This window comes from Indicator indicator, chromosome 2, assembly GCF_027791375.1.
Source record: "Indicator indicator isolate 239-I01 chromosome 2, UM_Iind_1.1, whole genome shotgun sequence".
Taxonomy (NCBI): Eukaryota; Metazoa; Chordata; class Aves; order Piciformes; family Indicatoridae; genus Indicator; species Indicator indicator.
Window position 1 is genome coordinate 22,692,923 of NC_072011.1, and position 23,252 is coordinate 22,716,174.

General features: G+C 37.7%; 1 protein-coding gene across 3 annotated transcripts in view; it reads right to left on the minus strand.

The window, feature by feature from the left end:
* Window positions 1–23,252, minus strand: part of GRM1 (glutamate metabotropic receptor 1) — a 179,585-nt gene that overhangs the window by 143,736 nt on the left and 12,597 nt on the right. For all 3 annotated transcript variants that reach the window (XM_054399272.1, XM_054399274.1, XM_054399273.1), the window contains exon 2: window positions 1,889–2,138. In XM_054399272.1, the coding sequence (XP_054255247.1) occupies window positions 1,889–2,138 (250 nt within the window). The remainder of the gene's footprint in view (window positions 1–1,888; window positions 2,139–23,252) is intronic.

Genomic DNA, 23,252 nt, shown 5'->3' on the forward strand with positions numbered 1-23,252 from the left:
AATACTTTTTATTTTAACCTGCTGTTGAGCACAATCCAGACTATGCAAAGCAATAGCCAGCTTGTTTTACAATTGTAACAGCCTACTCAGCCCTAAAAAAGAAATCTTTCATACTCAATTGCTAGCATAAAAGAAGAGGATGTGACAACCTACCTAAAACCCAAATTGTGATGTGCAAAGAAATTCCATTATTAGCATTTCATTAGGTACTTCCAACCAAAAAAAAGCTCAGAGCAACACCGCTGAGCAGATTCTGAGACAAACTATTGAACTGAACAGAGTACCATAATGCTTTTTAAAGTCTTGGAGTCAAAATTTCAAGCTGAAACATTCCACATATCCATGGAGTAAGAGATCAATTAAAAGGCCTAATAGGAAACTGAGGTTTGTACCGAAGTACCTAGTTTTGGTGCTTAATGTATATGACACTGATTTCCTGGCTCTCTGTACAGAGAGCATCAAGAGGGAGCACTAAAAAGCAGGTGAACAATGAGACACCTCTACTGAGTGGCATGAATAAAACCAGAATTGTGGAGAATTTACAAAATGACTAGGGATGCTATCACCCAGTCATAATTATAGTTAGTTTCTTCTATTCACTGAAAAAAACATACTAATGCTGAAATAATTCATTATTCATTTCAAATTATGCATATTGAATGATGCAGATAAAAAGCTCATGCACAATTTTAGATTACAATACCATTTTCAATATTGCCTTACTGTTTCATTTTAACACTGATGGTTTTACAGATGTGCTATAGCTACATAACCTTTTTGAGGTAGTCTCTGCTTCAAATAGATTGCAATCAGAGACTGCAAGAGAAAAAAGATGAAAGGAGGGCCACTGATAGATATCTGGCCTAAGTAATCATCTGAAAGATATCTGACTCAGAGAAATTATAATTGTGTGGTTTGAGAAGCACTACAATCAGTGAAAGACCAATATTATAGCACACAGCAAAAGAACATCATCCTAGCCATGACAATGACATACAAAGACTGAAGAAAGTGAGGGACAAAGAGATGTCTGATATATCAGAATAACAGCTGAATAAAAAGGCAACAGAAGTTAAACAGGTATAGAGACAACTACCAAAGACCTTGAAGGAATAGATAACAATATATAAGAAAGAGTAAATAGAGGGATTAAAGACATTATCAATCTAATAAAGACAGAAAACATCAGTCTTCATCATTTGAACATGATTCAGAACAAGATTTGAACTGGAAGAAAAAAATAATAATTCTCCTTTCAATAAAGACAACCTTTGCATGTCCAATACACACCTGCAGTTACTCTGGTAGTATAAATCACACAGACATACTGACTTGACCACCAACAAGTTCAATGTTTTAAAAAACAGTCTGCATAATATCAGTGCTCTAGCTTTCAACAAGAAAGGTCAGAACAGAGTATATAACTGAGAATGCCAGGCTGTAATCATAGGACTGGAAAAATTAAATTGAAACCATTCAATAACTTGGTTTCAGATTATCAGGAGACATCTTTAGTGAAACACATGAAATTGTCATATCACACAGATCACATTCTGAATTCAGAATTCGTCTCTCCCTACTTGGTTCTAAGACCTGTGTATGAAATGTTCCCCCAGAGCATGCGAAAGCACAAAAGCACTAATGTCACATCCATAAAGATCTAGTAATTAACATTCACTTCAGCAAAGGTTAACACCATCAATTAAGTTGGCATACAACTTCATATACCTTTCCTGATACGTGCTCTACCTTCTTGCCATTTCTTTGAATTCATTAGACAAGCAAATATGGAAGCTACAAGTAGTCTTAGTTGCACAGATCTGAAACGAAACGACTACTTGAAGGACAAGAGGGAGAGGACAGGCAGAAAGATCATACTAAGCCTTACCTTCCAATTAGCAGGAACTCCCCAAGCACTCCTAAGCGCCTCATGGCAATGAGTATCCCCCTGACTGTCATTCCCTCGCAGAAGCAAACCACCACTCTAGCCTTGGGTAACCTTTCTCGCAGCTTGCGGAGCAGGCGATCAAAGCTCTTTTCCCCAGCATTGCTGTAGATCTTGTCAGAGTGTGCAATGCAGAGACCTTCTTGGGCAGCCAGCTCTTTGAAGGCTTCCATTCCACTTTCCCCATAATTTCCTGTTTAAAAACAAAAAACAAAATGGTTATTCTATTGAAAGTTTATTCTATCACATATTTAACCAATTAAGGGGTGCTGTGATGGGAAACAGTTTTCCTCAAGAAAAAATTAACTAGCTTTAGCAGAAGGAAGAGGAAAGGAGGTTCACTGAAGTGAACGTGTTCAGCGGATCAGTAAGATATCCATGTATCAATAGGCCTTGAATGACCTGGAGTTTCTTTTCTTACATTGATTTATCAGTGGATATTAAAGAAAAATAATAGGATAGATAGCTAGAAAAGGGGAGAAAGACGGCTCAGACAGTAAGCATAAAGTTTTATTAACTTTTCTATGGTAAAAATACAAAACCAAAAAAAATCACAATTGTGTTATTCCAGGAAAACAGTCACAGCAAGGAGAAAAAATAATTTGATTCCAAGGCTTTCTGCACCACATGCATCCATGCTTGTAAAAGTGAATGAAAGATGGAAGTAAATTTAAAACACACTGATACGGTAGCATTTTTGAAAACTTACACTAATGTGACTGATTAAAATTTAGCTTGATGTTTCTCTTGGAATAGGAGATTTTCTGCCTGTACAAACTTCAGAAATAACTCCTAATATAAAAACACTTGTACTTTGTGGTCCAGACAGTATCAAAGCTCATTTGCACACTCCCATTGTTTTTCAATTTGTACATTTAGAAAGACAAATTAACAGCTTTACAAAACTCAAACTGCCTTCAGCTATGGAAAGAGGTGAAATATCAACTTTTCTTTAAATATTTTATGCCTTCCATGAGCACAGAATTTATGATGAACATCAATGAGGCAAGGGGAGCAGATTAATTTAAAAAAAATTAATAATCCACTAACAGCAACAATAATGGTTCAAAAAGAGAAGCATTAATTTTATGCTATCCCCATCCGTAACATTTGCTTAATTTGAGGGACTAACATCAGATATGCTGATCACTTCTAGACACAGACCTTTTCAAGCAAGGGGTGACTGAAGAAGTCCATCTTCCCACTCTGCAGCAATAGTTTGAAATAGCAAATTGTAAAGAAGAGGATTTCTGCATCAGCCTAACTTCCTCCATACACACACACAAAAAATTATAGCCACCAGAGACAAAAATCATCAAAAGACAGCTCAGCCATTCTTTACAGGTACAAAACTGCATTTTGAGGACTGTCTGATGCAGATCAAGCACATCATACAAACACACTATACAGCCATAGTCATACCAGGATGCATCCAGACCTTTCAGGTTTAAAGTGTCAAAAATCTAACTCACATTCCCCAGTCTTTTTCACTGAACTGCTCTAGTTTCTTACAAGTTTGCAGCACAGCAAATGGCTTCTATTCCAGTCTGACTCAACACCAGATTTGTCTGTGAGCCAGACATACTCCAGAGCAGGAGCAACCCCACAGTCCTGCATGGCTGCAGAAAGGGGAGAAGAGAGGAAGATCTGTGCTTAACAGGAACACACTACCAAACAGCCCCCACTGTGGTCTCAGCCTTGCAGCCCTGTCCTGTGACTGTACTTTGATTAATTATGTGACCTCATATAGGGCTTGTCATATGCTGAGAAGGACACAGGTGGAAACATTTTCACATATTCATATGCCACAACCTGCAGCTGCCAAAGGATTTACCCCAGGACCTGAGACCAAGCAGTTTGGGTGATATTATTTTTATGACTTGCCTCAGGTCCCAAACTGAGGAAGGACAGCCTCATTGCCGACTTGCCATTAGCAAGCACTTTATACTTTGGAAAGAAATTAGACTATATTTCCAAATTTCATGTGGAACTTTATGCAACATAGACTCATTTGAAACCAGTAGAATTGTTCTTAAAGACGCTCTTAGATGTTTAGGCAGCCTATATTAGAAAATAAAATCAATAGGCTTCCTATCTAGATATCAAGGTAGGATGAGACTTTCTCATAGTCTACATTTAGCCCATATCTGGGAATAAAATATGTCAGTTACTTTATCACTCAGTAACCCCTCCCCAGCAGAGAAGGGGAAAGAGGAAAAGGAGAGAAGACCCACAGTTGAAATGAGAACAAATTTAACGAGACAGATGAATGAATACCAACATCAACACAACATACATGAAGCGATACTCAGTCTAGCAAAAGGCTAGTGCAGCAGTCACAATATCCAGGAAAGCAGTCTTCAAGATCAGGAAGCATAGCAAGAGGCTCTAGCAACAAACTCCTCTCTCCTTGGCAAATTTCCTCCTTTACATTGCATATGATTGATCATGATATGGGATACATCTGTGAACCAACTCAAGTCAGCTGTCCTGGCAGACTAGAAACTGCTGATGATCTGCATTCCATGGCTGACCTGTGATTTTGTCTCAGCAAAACCAGGACGCTCCCATATCAGTACAGCACTATTCTGCTGCAATGCAAGTTAATGATTTAAAGAAATAAAGAATTAAATCCACTTGGATTTATTTATCACAACTTTAATTTTGATGGAATAGCAATTATCTCAAGCATAGTCATACCTGTACTAACAGTACAACAGCCTACTAAAATACGGACTAAGAAGAAATCAGATTGTTGCCTATAAATTCAATAAATATGATAAAGAGCATAGAAGGGAAAAAATAATAATTAGGATAAAGAACCATGATATGAGATGAAATAAAAAACCAAGGTAGAACCAATGTGAAGCTCAAAATAAAAGCTTTCAAACCCTTACATAAAAGTAGTGGAACTGCTTTTCAATAGCAGCACAAAGAAAGAAATCTGATGTTAGACTGGAACTTGCTTGGCTCACAAGAGCATTATGTAACGTAGATGTCTGCAACAGCCAGAAACAACACTTGAAGACCTAGGAGGTACCCTCTAAGTCTGTTTGCCATGCTCCTAAAGCAAGACAGCATGTTGCATACCTTCCCACCGCCTGGGAAAGGATCAAGGAGAAAAAAACATGCGACAGATGTTAGAGACTTTGTTCAATGCACTCAGCAACCAGGGTATGCACAAAGTAAGAGAATGTATGGAATAGAAAGAAACAATTCTTTCTGTGCAACTGCCAAGAACATACCCATCTGTACCAGCCCAGTAGGTACATTCATTTCAATCCAACATTTAGCATGCAACAGCTGAGAGCAAAAACATGCAATAAAAGAAATCTGTGCAAGATGGTAGTCAGTGAAGAATTATAACAGAGTTGTGGGCTGAGGACATTTTTTCCTTGAAAGAGCCATTAAAGAAAGATCCAATCATATCTGCAACTGCATTTTGTTACCAGGATCAGCTGTGAAAAGCAAGTGTATTTATTATTGTGAGGCTACAAGCAACTGATTTTCTTTCTGATGTATACGGAAAACTAAGCAAGTCAGTAACATAGTTTAAGCCCCACAATACTTTGCTAATTTTTAACTTTTTTTTTTTTTTTAAAACTCTATTTAACTTGTACCCTATTCAGAGAACCAGATATTTTCTTTATATTCTCCAGGAGATTCTGTACAGCAGTATAAGGGTAAACTCAAACCCCTTCATGGCTGCTAAGAGGATTTTAATGACACTGCTCTCAGTGCCAAGATAGTTTTGTTTCATCAGTATGAAAATCCTAGATAAGGCTCTTCCTGAAAAGGACCCAGGTATCTGAAGATAGTCCTGTGGGAGTTATTCTCATTCATTGAATTCCATGCATTAAATAGCTTAACAAAAACATTAAGATGCTGTAGTAAAAATCAAAGATATCACGTTGATCAACAGAAGAAAAAAGTAGCAAAAATGTGGTCTCATAAATCACTCCTCTGAGACACTAGCATTATATTTGTGCCACAGCTGTATCACAGGAAGTATCATTACTTGCTTGTATTAATACTTGAGCAGTGTAGAGAGCCAAACCCAGGAGCTCAATCTAGAAGGTTTATAAACTTTATTACAGTTCTTTGGCAAACTTACCCCCATTCTCTTTGTCAAGAGAACTATTTATTTTTCATTTATGAAACAAAGTAGAAATGTAGTCTCAGCAACAAGCTGCTTATGAGAATCTTAGTGATTGCCTTCATATGGGATGCTCAGAGTGGCTGTGTGGGTCTTCCCAAGCCACATGACAGCCATATACTGTGTTCTCATAGAGCTTATAACCAGAACACTGTGTTTCACATAAAATCAATGTTTGATTTCATTCAGTGATAAGGATTATTTGTGGGACAGCATTTGGAAATATGAACCGTTCACATTGCTGCTGCAGAGAACATCCTCTTGAAAGATAGGCTAGCATCTGTTTAAAAAATAGACCAGACTGAAAAAAAAATGCAGAAATGGACCTACTCATATGTGTTGTTTTAGTGTATCCCAAACATAAACACTACACTCATTGAAAGCAGCTGTGTTGGACCAGCTTTCAGGACCAATGAACTGACACCACCTCTCCTCTGCCAGACTTTTCTGACACTGTGGAAAAGGCAAAGATGAAAGACTTCCCTGCTTCCCTAGAATATCTTTTTCAAGGTTAAAATCACACCAATGTCAGGAGGGGATGCGTTTTACTAGTTACCAATTATTCCAAATAGGATTTGTGTTCCCTTTTTTCAGTGAACCCTCTTCACTTAATATTCATTTTGCCATCTAAAGCCTTTTACAAGTTTCTTTTCAGCCTTCAGATAGCTTTTCCAACATAATTTTCTGTCTTTGTTGAATATATGTCACCTCAGGTGTTATTAAAGGACAACTTCAAAGCAGGCAAGTTAGGCTATGAGAGCACTTCATAAACTCTAAAGGACCAGTAATTTTACAGTATGCAATTTTGCAGTGACACAGACTCCTCTTCTGTTATCAGTCAAGACAATACAGTGGAAAAAATATCAAAAGAAAAAAAAAATCACCAGTCCTAAAATACTGGTTTAACTGCAAAGACTAAAGGGAAAACTACCACTTATTTTAGTCTACCTGATCTGTAGATAAATGAACACAACATTAATTGCTCTGCAAAAGAAAAAAAAATTAAGTAGATATTTCAAGTTATCCAGGTACAATGGTTTTGAAGCAGAAAGAAACAAGTTCTACCAACACTGACCCTTAAGAACAGATTAACAGAGATGGAACATCACTGATACTACAGGCATTCCTTTCCTCCACACCCACCTGATGGTTCACTGTTCCTTGCCACCTAGATCAGGTTTAGCTACCTAGCAAATTGATTCCAAAGTTACCTTTAGGCTGCTACCATCTGAAGATATCAAAGACCTCCTTACCATCAACTGCTTTCCTCTCAGGTCGATTTACAGCTCTGTGGAAGTCATTGTTACCTTTTTTTCCCCCCCACTGTGCTATAATTATGGAGAGGACCACTCATTACTAAAAACTGAAACAGCACTGTACACACAATGTCTTCTTGTAAACTATTTTAGTAAAGTTTTCTGGGTTCCCCAGAGATTTGCAAACAGATGCTCTCTATCCTTACAAAAGCCAGAAGGATGTGTTAAATGAATAAAATGAGTCATATTTGGTACACTACAGAGCATCTGCCAAGTAGAAAGTGTGCTATTGAGACCAGACCAGTCTTTTTGTTTCCTGATAAAATAAAAACAGAAGACGAAAGGGTAAATTTACATGATTGTTAAAGACATTAAACAATACATTTCTACCAAAATCCAACTTTTCTGATAAATGAAACTATTTCAAACAACAAGACCTCCCTATTATTTCATTAAATGCTAGGTTATTTTTTGTCATACGCATTTTTCCAACAGTTCACCATAGTAAGGTACTACCTTGTAAAGGAGACCCAAAAGACTTTGCAACTGAATAAAGTGGTGACATTTAAGCCTTCATCTTGAGTGAGGCAGGTGCATCATCTTGAACAACTAATTGATATTCTTGTCAGAAATACAAGCACAGATGAAGTTGGTTCCGAAGTAATGAGAGTATTAGTACTAAATGAAAATTACCTAATAAGAGAAATGCAAGAATGTGATCTTATGACAATTTTTTTAATGTATTCAAAGACTACACCAATTGCTTATTTATTATGTGTCTAACAAGGAGGTTTAGAGTTTTATATTCTAATAGAACTACTCCAGCTCCAACCCTGGCTGCTATACAGTACTCCTAACAAATGTACTTGCTGAACTTAATCTTTCTGCTTATGACTTATCAATAAGGAGCTTCCAATTTTCTTCAGAATGCAATAAAAATAATCTAATTATGCCTAACATTAGCTGTTGGCTATTTCTGTTGGTTGACATTGGTTGAAGAAGGGGTCACAGATTTTTTGTTTCTTGATTAGGCTGGAGAAAATAAATGTAAGAATAAAGTTTAAACACTCTCTTATGAATGATTTCTATTTTTTAAAGCTTGTTGTGAATATTATAGTTAGTAAAATCACTTACAAAATATAGAAAGAATGCCCATAAAGGACATAAAAGTATAATAACATTTTTTTATTGTGAGCAGATATTTCAAAAAGAAGGAATAAAGTACAGGCTCAGTTCTGCTCACGCTTTGGTAATTAGGCAATTAAGTTATATCACATTTCAAGCACAAGATTTAAAATATTGGTGCCAATCTTGAGGAATCAAAAATCAGACACACAAGTACCTTATTATGAATGAAAGTCTGAGGACAAAGGAATTAATGGAAATTTTAAAAAACATTTTTACTGGTTATCTGGTTTCTGAACCTGAGGCCATTAAGTGATCAGTTTCTAAACTTTCTCTACAATTGTGAGAGTTAAAATTGGCTATTTTATTTTTGTGAACCAAGATATTCACAGATCATATGTTTTCATGGGCTGAGACTTAGAGGGCCAAACATCATGATATACTTCACAAAGACTATGAATACTTCCTGATAATCTAAATTATCAATGGCATTTAGAAATTAATTTTTTAGTGTATTTTCTACTAATTTTCTCCGTAAAGACAATTTAGTGCTGAAACCTATTCCCACCAAAGTCCTTGATTTCAGTGGCTAAATTATCAGATGTTTATTCATTTTTAAGAGGGCCAGATGAACTGCTACATTTTATTTCTTACTGCCTTTTAATATGTGTCATTGAAACAAAGCTACTGACCTGAACTATAAATTCAGAGATAAAAGTCTATGGCTCTTAGGGCAATTTTGTTTTATGTATGATTTTTAGACACTAATACTTTCTGTTTATGTGAGCCATAGCTCTAGATGGAAATTATATCAGGTTTGGAATAACATCTAAGTAATACATTACAGTCTTCTGTACAAAAAACCTATACCTAATCATAGCTTACCCACCACCAGAGAAACTGTTCATCTGGGTTTTGTTGCAAATCAGAAGATAGATATTTTGATGTATGCTGCATCAAATCCCTGGATATTGTAATCTTAGTATGCAGGAAAAAAAATATTTCATTTTTAGAAAGAACTGTGATTTAATGTAATATGTTTAAGAAAGATAGTGGCTGCTTTCCCTTATATGTCCATTAAAGATTTCAATGAAAATTAATATAATTTCCCAACATTATCTGAACTGTCTACCCTCACTCACAGCGTTCTTTTGACTATTATGATTAATCATCTCTAATCAATTGTAATATCACAGTTGGAAGAGTCAGAGAATGTCTTAGGTTGGAAGGGACCTCTACTCCAAACTCCCTGCCATGGGCAGGGATGCCTCTTAACTATAATAACATATTAAACATATTCAACAACTCTTCCTCTTGGATTGATACAAGAAGAAAGAAGGAAAGTTAAAAAGGTTTAGATGCTAGGTCTAACAATTTAAGAATAAGGCCTTGGAAAAGAGAACTGGAATGCATAAGCAAAAAAAAAAGAAAAGGGGGTTGAACAGAAGTGTTTCATTTTTACATCACTGACATTTTTAAAAAGACTGAATTCAAATTTATAAATATTTTCTCAGTAACATCTCCCTTCCAAAAAGCATTTAGTCAAAATATTTCAAATCACCCCAAATCATGAACTCAGAGATGGTGACCTGAATACTCACAGTGATGTTTTAGAATTACAGCAGCAGAAAACTTAAATACATAGCAGAAATGTTTATAGGCTTTGAGACTGACAAAAATAAATTTAAAACAAAACACACAGGCTGCGTCCCAGGGGTGATGCCTTGGACAGCCTGAGTTCTCCCACACCTGCAGCCAGGAGCACTTCCAGATCACCTCTCCAGATCAGAGGGAGAGAGGCTTTAGGGGCAAGGCGCCCTTGCAGCACTCTCGATGCAATTCTTCGCACATCATGTATCCTTGGGGAAATTTATGCAACACTGCTAGGCAGGCATATAAAACAACAAACTCAAGGCAGAAAACAAGGACACTCTGCTGGATTGAGAAACAGAAGACAATTCATGAAGAAAGAAAGTTTGTTTTTTTTTTTTGTTCCCAGACACTGCAGTTTTGCATTCTCCACATCCACAGTCTTGTGGTTTACAGATAGCTCCTGAGGAATGACATCGGGTACTCACAAGTTGTATGGTTATTCAAAGGGGCTCAGCAGTCTCCTGTCCCCAGCAAAAAATGATCTGACCTCTAGCATGTCATCCCAGCATGGCTTCAGCTGCTTGGTTCTCAAATGAATGCTCCTCGAAAGATGTGCTGGTGGAAGGGAATAGCCCTCTGCTGGCAAGGAGGCAAGGTAGAGCAGGGATGTAGGCCTCACAAGGCAGGAAATTGTGCCCTGGCAGACAGGGCTGCCCTAGATCCCAGAGGTGGCTGATGGCAAGTCAGGCATCTCGGCTAGGCCTTGTCTGATTTATTGGCATGGGAACTCAGGTTGAGAGAGCAAGGCAAGTAGAGAGCGAGCAGTGGGAGGCAGGTGATTCCGGAAGGCAAGGTGGCATGTGGGAAGTGAGAGGAGAAAGGCCAAGGCTGTGCAATATCAAGAACATTCAAGTACAGCAGGTACTGAGGGCAAGACCAGCGTGCTTAATCACTTTGCCACATACAAGCACTCCAGGAACATTGTAAGTAACCACTGTCAAAGCAGTCTGTGAGATGGCAGACTATGAGGAAGATTGGGGGTGGCCTACCAGCCTTGGCTTTGGCAATTTTGTGGCAGCATAGAAGCAAGGCTTTCAGCCTCAACAGCAGCCAAAGGGTGGTATCAATGTGGCTGGTTCTGATTTCACAGAGGTGGGAGCCAGGAAAAATCCCCTGAAGCTGTACAGGTGTGATCTTCCTGGTAAAAACATGTGGGGAACTCTTCAGCCAGTCTGTGTGGTTGCTCCGGTGCTGTGAGACAGTGAGGCCCTCCTATGTGCCAGGGCTTTTGATAAAGGTCTCCATAAAGGTGACTTTTCAGAGTGTTCTACATTTCTGCCTTGATTGATTCAATAAATGATTACATGGATGCCTCTTGATCTTGTGACAGCAATTGTGGTATATCTGATCTGTGCACTAAAATACCCTACATACTTCTCTCCAGCAGCAAGACCTGCTTTAGACAAAGAGGACTATAGCAGTTCAACAGATGTACTTCTACAATCAGGAGTGTTAGAAAATCAGGCCCTGAAGTCCTGACTGAGCACTCTGGGGTCATGATCAAAAAGCACAAGACACTACAAATGCCAACTTGGTGTTGCATAACCTAGCATTACTAACATGCCTATGGCGTGAAATGACACAATATTCTGTGACAAGATGTAAGCAACATAGAGTGAGAAGATACTGAATCCTTCAGATGCATAGAATGTTCTCAGGCCAAATACAATCTGCTTCTTGTGCCCAGTCTAAACACAATTGACTGAATTGGTGATGATACCAAAACACATCAGATCCCAAAATAAACAGATTTTCAATTTCTAATTATAATGGACAATTTAATTGTTTGTTTGTTTGGGGGGTTGGGGGCTTGTTTGTTTGTTTGGTTGGTTGGTTTTGTTGATCGGGTTTTGTTGGGTTTTTTTACAGATGAGCTGCAAATTTCATTTTTTCTTTTAATTAATTTCATTGCCATTAAGCTTCATAAACATGATATTAAGCTGGCCTACTGTTAAAATAACAAAATAAAACAGCGAGGCTACTTAGGAAATCAACCTCATAAAAGGTGCATGAAGGTGTTCAATAGCTGGGGAGACATGTCGTGCATCTTCGTAGAGGAAAAAGGTCAACAATGCAGAAGTCTCTGCAAATTCTGTATGCCACTGAGATTTCATGTAAACTCTCTCTTCAAAAAAGCTTTTCTGTCACCTAAGTGAAGACCTGGCAGTCCTCTGTATGAATACCACATAAACTCCTCTCCTTAAAGGTTTGATGATTGTTAGCATAGGTCCAGGATTTCACCACAATAAGACGGAAAACCTCAATGCTTTCCGTAGTGTGGTAGAAAGAAGTTAATGATTCCTCTTAACACATAACAGAGATATACCCGTGACATATCACTTTGGATGGCACTGATTTCCCTTTTATTAATTTGAAATGTTTTCTTTCTTAGCACTACTTTTCATGCAACTGAACAGTTTGTTACTATGGTTTTCATGCACTTCACTACTTGAGAAGTTCATCATGATACAATGATCCCACAGTGCACCTTTAAGTAAATGAGATTTGCCTTAGCCTATTTTGAAGAGTCCTTTCCTATTAGATGTGGTGATTAGATTGGATTAAACAAGTGATGTTTCTGTATGTGACTGTGTAGAGAAACAACACCACAGCTGCTTGGAATAGGGAAGTACAAGTATCTGTGAGTCTTCATTACATGAGAGCAGATGTGCAAGGACTGGGCAAATCCTACTTACCTGTAAGAGGAGCAACATATAAAGTGTTTAGCTGTTTCATTATCAGCAAGATATCTCTGTTTCTAAGATGTTGGTATATTGTTCACCATTCGTGTGTTCAATAAATAGTGAACACATTTTTTTATTTAAAATATCATCTGAATGCACTTTTTTCTCTATCTCCACTGAAACTGTTAGGAGCCTTAGAGGATAATATTGAAATTAGCCATTGCTCATTTCCCTTAGTGCCATCAGGATCCAGTCCATGACTTCCTGGTCAAACAGACAAAAATATTGATGCAGAAGAAAGGGAGAAAAGACTGAGACTAATAAATAAAATCATACACAAAGGGTTGTCAGAGATTTCTGCATGTTCCTTTGTGGCTTCAGCTCAAACCTCTCTAGGATACTTACCCAGAAAAATAAGGTGATAATAGCTCCCTCATATATGCAATGTGCACACCTTCCATGAGCAATGCATAGCAACTCATTCCAAGGTGTTATTCTCCCATATGGATAGAGAGAAAGTGGTGAGCCTGCCAAAGACTGGCTGACCCCAACTATTCTGTTAATGTGATGGCCTCTCTTCCACTGTCATTCCAGCCCCCGTAAGGGTTTGTTGCATCTGAGAGGGTGAGTAGAAATGTAGAAGGCTGCTCTTGAAATGTCAGCCTGATTACAGGAATTACTGGCACAGCTGTGACCAAGCTCATTTCTGCAAAATCTGTGGCCACAAAGAGTCTCAACATCATGGTCAGAATTTATGTGAATATCTACATCTTTTGGACATTTGGTAGATATTTCTATGGTCCTCCCTCCTCCATAACACCAATTAGATTTTGTATTTTATGGGTATGAGATATTTGGTCTAAGATTACTTTGATTCTAAAAACATATCCCACATTGCTATGGTATTCTCAAAGGAACTACAGTCTTATCAGATACATCTGTCCAGGTTTTAATATAATCAGCAAAGCATATGGTTATGCATATTAACATACTAGGAAGAGATGCTTTAGGCAGACTTCAATTTTCAGCTTTGATAACCTGGCTACTTATATGCTGCTGGAAAGCACGCTAAACGATACAGTGATGGCCAAAATCTACTTTGTTTTGAGGATGCAGATTTCACTGACCAAATCAGGATTTAAGTGCATACACTACTGCTAGCCCAGAAACTTAGGTCTTATACATTACACATTTTTTAAAAATGTTGCTGCAGTTTGATGCAGAGAAAGGCCAAGGGATGAAAGTTATGTAAGTTTGGAGATTTTAACACACATCAGCAACACCTGTCTTCTACCTTTTGCCTTTCTTGGTTCCAACATTCCTCTACATATTCTTTGGGTGCTAAATGTTTATGCAGAGGCAAGGAGACACTGTTGCCAGAGTACTTACAGCAGTACAGAGCCATGTTTCAAAGCAAAAGCGCTTAGTTAACAAAGCATGGCCATAGCCTTTTGGGAGCTTAGGAGATAAACCACTTCTGAGATAAATTAATTTTTAAAATCCTCAATGTACAGAGCAGGAGAATCTAAGAGTGGTATACAAAGCCCAAAAATCATTACTGAATCATCAAGTAAATCTTATCCGTAAGTGAAACAGCCAAGATTACCAAGGAATCAGAAAAGATAAATGGCCCTGTAAGAAGCCTTTGAAGTCTGCTAAAGGTCAGTTGGAGTGAAAGGCATATCATTGCATTCTTTACTCTGACCCCTGAAAAGGTTTTCTTTTGGCTGAGGAGTATTTTTGCATAAGGATTTCAATTTTTAGCTAACTTAGTTTGTCAGCCCTTAGGTCAGTGTTTTTTAAGAAATTCCAAGTCCTTATTAACTTAAAGCCAAACATCTAAATAGTGCCCCTTTGAAAACAAAACAAAACAAAACAAAAAAAGTCTGAAATTATCTGGACTGATTTCTGCTTATTTTATTTTTAAAAAGCAAAGGCTCAAGCAAACGATTGCTGGGGGGAAAAGAAGGGAGAAAGTTATAGGCTTATACAATGCCTCTTACAATACTGAGTGACAATATTTTCGAACTGTCTTACCACATCTTCCTTATCCTACAAAAAGGCCAAATCAAACCAACATGACATGCTAAAAACAAAATGAAGAGATTGGAAAGTATAGAAAGCAAACAAAACAGGTTCTGTTATAAAAAACGTAAATCACTAGATTCTGCTAGAGGTAAATTTAACTTCTTATATAAAGACGGCATTTTTAAGACATCATCTGACACCTTAGTACAATTATTAAAGCAGGATAGACAGGCAAACTGTTTATTTACCAAATTAATATACAGAAGCCTTCTAAAATAATTTATTGCATAGGACTCTGCAGCCAAAGGAACTGTATCTGATTACTTTTTTTTCTTCTCTGTTCTTTGCACCCTGAGATTATTCATCATTCAGTTGTGGGCAAAAAAAGCACACTCACTGGCTTTGTAAGCATGTGTGGTGGCACACTGCTAATACATTTGTCCACAGAGAATCGTCTTTCTTCATGGAAGCATTCATTGGCCTCTTAACTAGTGCTGTGGCTTTGTGGCTTTTTGCCCTGTACTGCTTGCTAAAAGTAATTGTGGTTGATGCTTTCCTTGGTTTCACTTTCACTCAGTGAGTGCTAGAGAGACATTATAACACCTAAAAAATGCTCAGGAACAGCAGGATCTTTACCAAGACTTAGAGCTCATTGCAATGAGTTTCATTCGGTACTTCTCAGCCACAACTTAGAGCCTACCTCAACAACCATCAAACAGACATGACTGTAAACTATATCTGAAATACATTGCTGAAATACCACTGCAACTGCAAGCCTTCCTTCCAGCCCTACATCCCAAACACAACTGTAAATGAAGTTTTACAAGAAAGTAACTTGCATTACTTTCCATAAGTTTATACATAAGTCCATAACATTCCATTTCCTGTCAAATCTCCTCAAGTTTTAATAAAGTAATATTTGCATTTCCAATGAAAAAAGTTCAACCTGAGACAGAAAAGGCTGTTAACAAAATTGTGCTTTAAAATGTCACCTCACACATTGAAAAGAGGTCAGACACTACAGATTTCCTTGGCAGTGTTAATCAGATTACTTCTAAGAAGCTAGTAGTTTCACTGTCTTTGTAGGCAGACATCTGCCTCTAACAAAAGTCAAGGATAAATAGAACAAAAAATATATAAATAGATTTTTTTAATCCAAATCTGAATTATCTATTATCCAAATCTGATTTATCTATTATCATTTATATTGACTAGGAAAAAAATTAAAAAAAAAAAAAAATAGAAACATTACTTCCTGAATTGCATCCACCTTAGTCACGTTTTGTTACAGACATCAACTCTATAAGAATATCACCTTTCAAAACAAATTAGTGGAAAATTTGACACTTAACTTTTTATGAAGAGTAGGATTGTAATGAATTTCAAATTTCTTTCAACCTGTTGTTACACTTGCTAAATATTCTCCCACAATTACTGTTGTTCTGCTGACATGATGCCTGTATTCTACCATATTTAGAGAAAGTCAAAGACAGAATTCTCTCATTTTCTTAACATTTCTTGAGATCTCTGCAATCTACTTTTGTCTCAACAACTTAATCTGAGTGGATAAATTGAGTTTTTTGTTCCCTCCTAAGTAATGCCAATCCATACTAGCAGAGATTAATGAACACAAACCAGTATGTCAACCAAAACCATCCAAAGCATTTCTGTGTGCTCATTTATGTACATAAAACAAGAGGGGGATGAACAAATTTGTTTGTTTACATATGCAATGCCGTGGAAAAAAAAATTGTTTAATAATATTATTGAATCACAAATGAGTATTTTTCTTTTTTTTTTCTTACACAATTGAAATCTGTCACAACTGGGAAGACACACTTCCCCTGAGATATCTTTGAGAAGCAGCTTTCTTCAAGAATTAAATCCAACTGTAGACACAGCTAAAAGCACAACTTAAATGGCCCAAACGTTGACTGGGCAACCTTTCTGAGCAATGTCATCAGAAATGTGCTATCTTCTGAACACACACAGCAACACACCTGATATACAGGAATCTCTGTCACTGGAGATGACTCAAAGTTTGTCAAAATCATACGCAGAAGGGAGGAGGGGCCCTGGGATGCAGGGCTTGGTGAAAACTCTGGAGCAGCAGGTTGGTGTTCCTGGCAGTTTCCGAGATGTGGAGACCAGCAGCCCTGACTGCTCCTCTTGGGAGATGCTGCTGCCTCAGCACCACCTGCTACTGTTCCATATGTCATCTCTTGCTCTGCCTGCCTCACAAGCACAGACAAACTGGGCAGCAGAGCTGTGCCTTGCTTGCCTTTTCCAGTAAACTCTCCCAGCCACATTCTTTGCTTAGATCTAAGTTGGCCTTCTTGTCTTGGAAAAAAAGAAAGTTTTGCCATTTGGCTGCAGTCAGTGGTATGGAAGTCCAAAAGGTAGCAGAGAAACAGAAGCTGGGAACTTCAGAATTGAAATGAAAGAAAGGACACTGATAAAGGATAATGATGATGGGTTGGAGCTAGAAGGGATTCTGCAGACAGGAAGAAGCATTTAATAAGTTTATATGTTGTACATTTTGGGAAAGAGACAGATAATGTATACATACCAGAAGATGTTCACGGTGTTGATGGTGATGATGGATGGTAATTTCCCTTCCCAGTTCAGAAGGAAATCAAGTGGAAGCTCCAAAGGCAGGCTTTTTAAAATGGATGTGTTCACATAACTTCTGACAGAAGTTGCTGATGAGCTCTCTGAACTACTAGAAATTATTTTCAATAGCTGTCAGAAGTTGTAAAGTGCCAGAGGACTGCAACAAAGGCAGTGTTGTGCAATACTCTAAAAGGATAAGTGAGTTAACCTGAGTAATTACAGCTCTGTCAGCCTGACATCCATTTTGGACAAAATAGCTTAGGAGCTGACGTGGAACTTGAGTAGGGAAAAAAAATTAAGGGAGTGGGGCAATATAACAGGTGCCAATCATTATGTGTATGTGGAAACTAGATCTTTCCAGTTTAGTTACACAAATATCTTTTATCAGTGGATTTACAAGGTTGGTTATAAATAATGTCAATGCAATACCGTTAGATTTCCACAGAAAGTCTGCCTTTATTTTGCATGACATTTTGGCTATGAATATGGAGTGATAAGAATTAGTATTGCATACATAAAATTGATTAGTATCTGGCTGGTATGTTTCAACATATACTTGCAGTGAAGGAGCACTCATTGAATGGGTATTTCTTTATCATGTCCCATAAGGATCTGTTCTTAGATTACTACTTAACATTAAACAGTGACCTGAAAAAACAAAAAATACAAAAATATTACCAATAACATTTGCAGATGACAGAAATATTGGAAGACAAATTACTAATGCTGCATGATCTAGGTTATTCAGTAACCTGAGCAAAGATAAGGACATATGCAGTTAAATACACATACACATTTAAACTTCAAGGAACTAAAAATGTTACACATACAGTATTTTGGATTCCATCATGGGAGGCAATGCCTGGCTTAGGGATTATAACAGATAAGAACTGAAAGTGATGCTGTGGCTCAAAACAATAGAATTGGATTTTATTTTTGAACAATAGCATGATACTGTAGTAACAGAGAGATCATACTACCTTAATTCTATTTCACAGCATTTTGACTGCTTCTGCAGTGATATCCAGCACTATAAGAGATTGCAAAACTGGTCATGTTTCAGAGAGTAGCCATCAAGATCACAAAAGACAGGCAGATGTAACTCAAGTAAACTATCCAAAGGGTCAAACTTGGATAAGAAAAAAATAACCCTCCAATGCAACAACCAAGAGCAATGCACTAAGCAGCTTTTAATTGTAGAAGGAATAAAATTCTGGAAAAGCATTCCAGGAGAACTACAATCATTAAAGGACTTACCAGGTTGGATTTTGAAGTGTATATATACAATTAAACTATACAAAGAGTCCATCAAAACGATGTTTGAAGAATTGTGTGATTTTGAGTTGGACTGTATCTGCTCAGGTGGCACTAAAGGTGGACCTCTGCCTATACTCTGCATTCCTAAAATACATTGGGGGTTTTTTCTACCCACATAACACTGGCATGGAGTGGGGAGGAGTGAGTGAGTGGTTATGTGGGTGGTTGGATGTTGGCCAGGGTCATCCCACTACTTGGAACAATGAGCACAGAAAAAGTTCTTGCAAAATACAGCAGAGCAACATTTGATAGTAATGCTTCACAAAACGGCATTCTCCTCCTCTCACAGGAGAAGCTGATCCAGAATCTCTTCCAGCTGGTGTGATCAGTGTGTTAGCATGTACAATGAAAATCACCCCCATGCTTCTCTCCTTGGCTCTTACAAAGAGTGCCACAGAACTAAGTATTTTTTAAACATTGAAATAATATATTTTCAATTGTCCAAAGCACTTTTTCCCATAATAAATACAAGAATTAATCACCTGTCCCTACAGCTGAGCTGCAATCCATCACCATTTCCAGGTCAGTTAGGATTAAAGTAAAATGTCTCTTGTTTGTTTGTTTGTTTTCTTCATGTAACTGTGAAACATATTTGATTCTCTCTTGTCTCTCGGATATATTTCTAATTACCAATGAAGCAGAACTCTTTAGTGCATGAAGAACTTAAAAGCTCTGAATAAAATCAAAGTTCCAGAAATTAAGGCTACAACATCTGTACTTGCAGGTGTGCCACATCCCCACCCTCTTGTTCATTAAAATGTATGCCTTTGCCTGTTGGTGCTCCTGATTATTGTATGGAGAGCATCCTTTTCCCATTATTCTAGATAACAATGCCCTTTGTCACAACAAGGATAATTAGCAGCAATATAAAACCAAGTTTCCCTGAGACAGAAATTCAAATGTACATTACCATGAAGTAATTTTTATAAGGATTCACTTTTTTAGACTCTGTACCTGACGTCCTTCTGCACAGAAAAAAAGACAAACTGAAGAATTAGTATTTCTGTTAGTAAGATGTACAGGCGTTCCTTCAGCCTCCCTGTTTTATAAGCCTCTTTCCTCAGAAACATGTACATTTTCCTCCTATGAATGTAAATTTGCATTGAAATTGTGTAATAATTATACCCAAAATTTCTTCTTACAGAAATCAGTGACAAACCTTCCACTGACATCAATAGAATCAAGTCAAAAGTGGATTCTGATTTTAGATGAAAATAATTTTCAATAATTAAAGTCTGATTACTATATAATCGTAATGCTTACAAAGCCTTTTACAAATTCATTGCCTGTCTGAAAACGAAGCTTGCAGATCAGCTCAGATAGATTTATTATTTTTTAGTGTAAAGAAAATGTACTTCCCAATGACTGAGTGCTTGATTGTCAATTCTGTATGGCCCAGAGATGCTCATACCTGGTTGTTCAAATTACTGAAATCGGGTGGCTTATGGTAAAAACATAAAACATGCAGAGCAATACTGACAAAGAGTGACTTGGCAATAAGGGCAATGTTTTCCAGGATACAATACCTTCTGAAAATAATAAATAGATGACTGAGCTCCTTAGAAACTGCTTGGGAGAGGAATCACACAATCACAGAGCATTAGGGGTTGGAAGGGACCTCAAAAGATCATCTAGTCCAACCGCCCTGCCAGAGCAGGATCACCTGGAGTAGGTCACACAGGAACACATCCAGGCAGGTTTTGTATGTTTCCAGAGACCAAGACTCCATAACCTCTTTGGGCAGCTCATTCCAGTGTTCTATAACCCTCACAGTGAAAAAGTTATCCCTTATATTCGCATGGAACCTTCTATACTCCAACTTGCACCTGTTGCCCCTTGTCCTAGCATTGGGCATCTCTAAGAAGAGCCTGGCTCCATCCTCCTGACACTCACCCTTTCACGTATTTATAAACATGAATGAAGTCACCACTCAGTCTCCTCTCCAGGCTAAGGAGACCCAGCTCCCTCAGCATTTCCTCATAAGGTAGATGTTCCACTTCCTTCATCATCTTTGTGGCTCTGTGCTGGACTCTTTCAAGCAGTTTCCTGTCCTTCTTGAACTGAGAGGCCCAGAACAGGACACAATATTCCAGATGTGGCCTTACCAGGGCAGATTAGAGGGGGAGGAAAACCTCTCTCAACCTGCTAACTGCTTCTACTACACCCCAGGATACCATTGGCCTTCTTGGCCACTAGGTCACATTGCTGGCTCATGGTCATTCGTCTATTCACTAGGACCCCCAGGTCCCTCTCCTCTGTACTGCTCTCTAACATGTCTGTTCCCAGCCTATACTGGTATATGGGGTTGTTCTTTGCCCAGGAAGCTGTAAGGAAGAATAGGAAAACTTCATACAGAATAGTAGAGACTTCGATTATTAGGGGATGGTATGATGAGAGAGAGGCAGAGGCAGATAGAAGATTCTTATAGTATATTTCCCCTGTAGAGTCAGTGAAATCAAATGACTCTATAAGAATCTTTTCATTTCCACAAATTTCTCCCCAAAACAAGGCAACTCAGTGCTGTCTTGTGGCAGCTCCCAGTCACTTTCTGTGTTCTGCTGGCTACAAAATGAAACCTTCCTATTAAACAATAGAAGCATGCATAGTGCTTGTTCTGAATATGAATTGTAATTTGCAATTTTAAAAACATTCCTGTTTCACATAATATTGTGTATTTTGAAATTTAAGTTAATATTAGTTAGAAACTAGACAATTTAAGATAGTTTTCTTAGAAGTTAAAGTCCAGACTAGTATAAGGAGACTGGCAAGACCAAAAAGCTAGCAACCTTTTATGTTAGAAGTCTTTGTGTGATGAAAACACAGAAGTAGTTTCTTTCTTTTTTGTCTTTGTATGCTATTTTCCTGCATGTGTTATGACAAAAAAATAGCAGCTGTCTGAGCTTTTGAATTCAAGCATGTACAAATCAGCAGTCTAAAAGTATTCATTAAAAAGAGAGGGGAAAAAATCTGGGTGACATTTACTGTAGTGCTGTCCAGTTTCTAGCATATGAGTAATAGAAGCAAAACAAATAAGTATTTTAAAATAAATCTGAATTATTACATGGATAAACTTGATGAAGTTTCAACATTTAATTAGCTGTCTACTTACCTTGACTCTCTGTTTACAAAATTATAAAAGATAGCCAAGCCAATCACTTATCTCAGCACTCAACTTGACATTTATAAAGACAGCAACAACTAACCTTGCCTGTCTCCTCAAAGCAGCACATCCAAAATCCTGCTCTTTTTCTTCAGCAGTCTGTGGCCTTTCTTTGGTCTGCTCTCTCATCAGTTTTCATAATCCTCTGATATCCCCAGTTCTAAGGCTCTTTGGTTACCTTTCTAGCCTAACCCACTATACAGACCTTCACAAGGCTTATAGATATTCATTTCATTAGCATAAAGCCTGTGTCTTGGGTTGAAGTAAAACAGAACTAATTCTGTTCAGTGAGTTTACTCTTCAGGTCTTCTAAGTAACAGCACTTTCTGAAGTTAAACTCATTTTCACAAACAGTGTCTGCTTCTAGCAGAAATAACACTCTATGCTTTTATTTTGTACCAAGGATTGTTATGCAGGCCAAGATCACTGCTAAATGTTGAGTCCCACATTGCAGGTGCGAAAAGTAAAAGGCCACATCTGCAGGAAGGAGCAGACAGGACAGGTGACCCTAAACTGACCAGCAAGGTACTCCATTAAAAATATGTCACATTCAGTATAAAGCTGAGGGGTCTCTTCTTCAATGTCTGGCATCTAAGGAAGACTCTGCCTATTCTGTCTTTGCTCTCAATCCATGCCTTCCTGAATCCAGCTCCTGAATCTGCCACTGAGTCCACTGAGACTTTCCCAGTGCCTGTCTGCAGCATCGGTGGTGACAATGACATTATTGTTATCAAAGGGTTGGGTTTGCTATTGGGGTTTGTACATATTTGTATATATTTCATTTTATTCTTATTATTTTCATTAAACTAAATATTTTGTTTTCTTTTCCAACCCACGTCTCTCTCTCTCCCTTATTTTCTTGCTTTTTCTTGTTAGGAAGGGAGAGGGGTTAATAGAGAGTGCCTGACACTCATTTAGTGGCCAGCCCATCCCTAACCCTTACAGCTTGCCTTTAATGTAAGATAAGGACATCATGCCAAGGCTTGTAAGGCACTGGGCACTGCTGTGATGTGAGCAATCCCCAGAAACTTTGTTCTGTAAGTGTACCATTAATTTTGTCCTCTGTAATTCACGTGCTCAAATTTAAGCTAATGCTCATACGCCTTTTATTATCAAGCAAGTATTCTGTAGCTTAAAGAATCTTTCCATAGAGTCAGATACATGGCTAAACTTCATAGCTCCCAGTGGCTTTGTTAAAGCTGAATCATAGTTCTGAATGTAAATACAGATATATTGCTATAATTTTAAATAGCATCTTATTATTCATATGTCCTCAGGATATTAACTATAAAAACCAGTGATGTGACTTTGGATA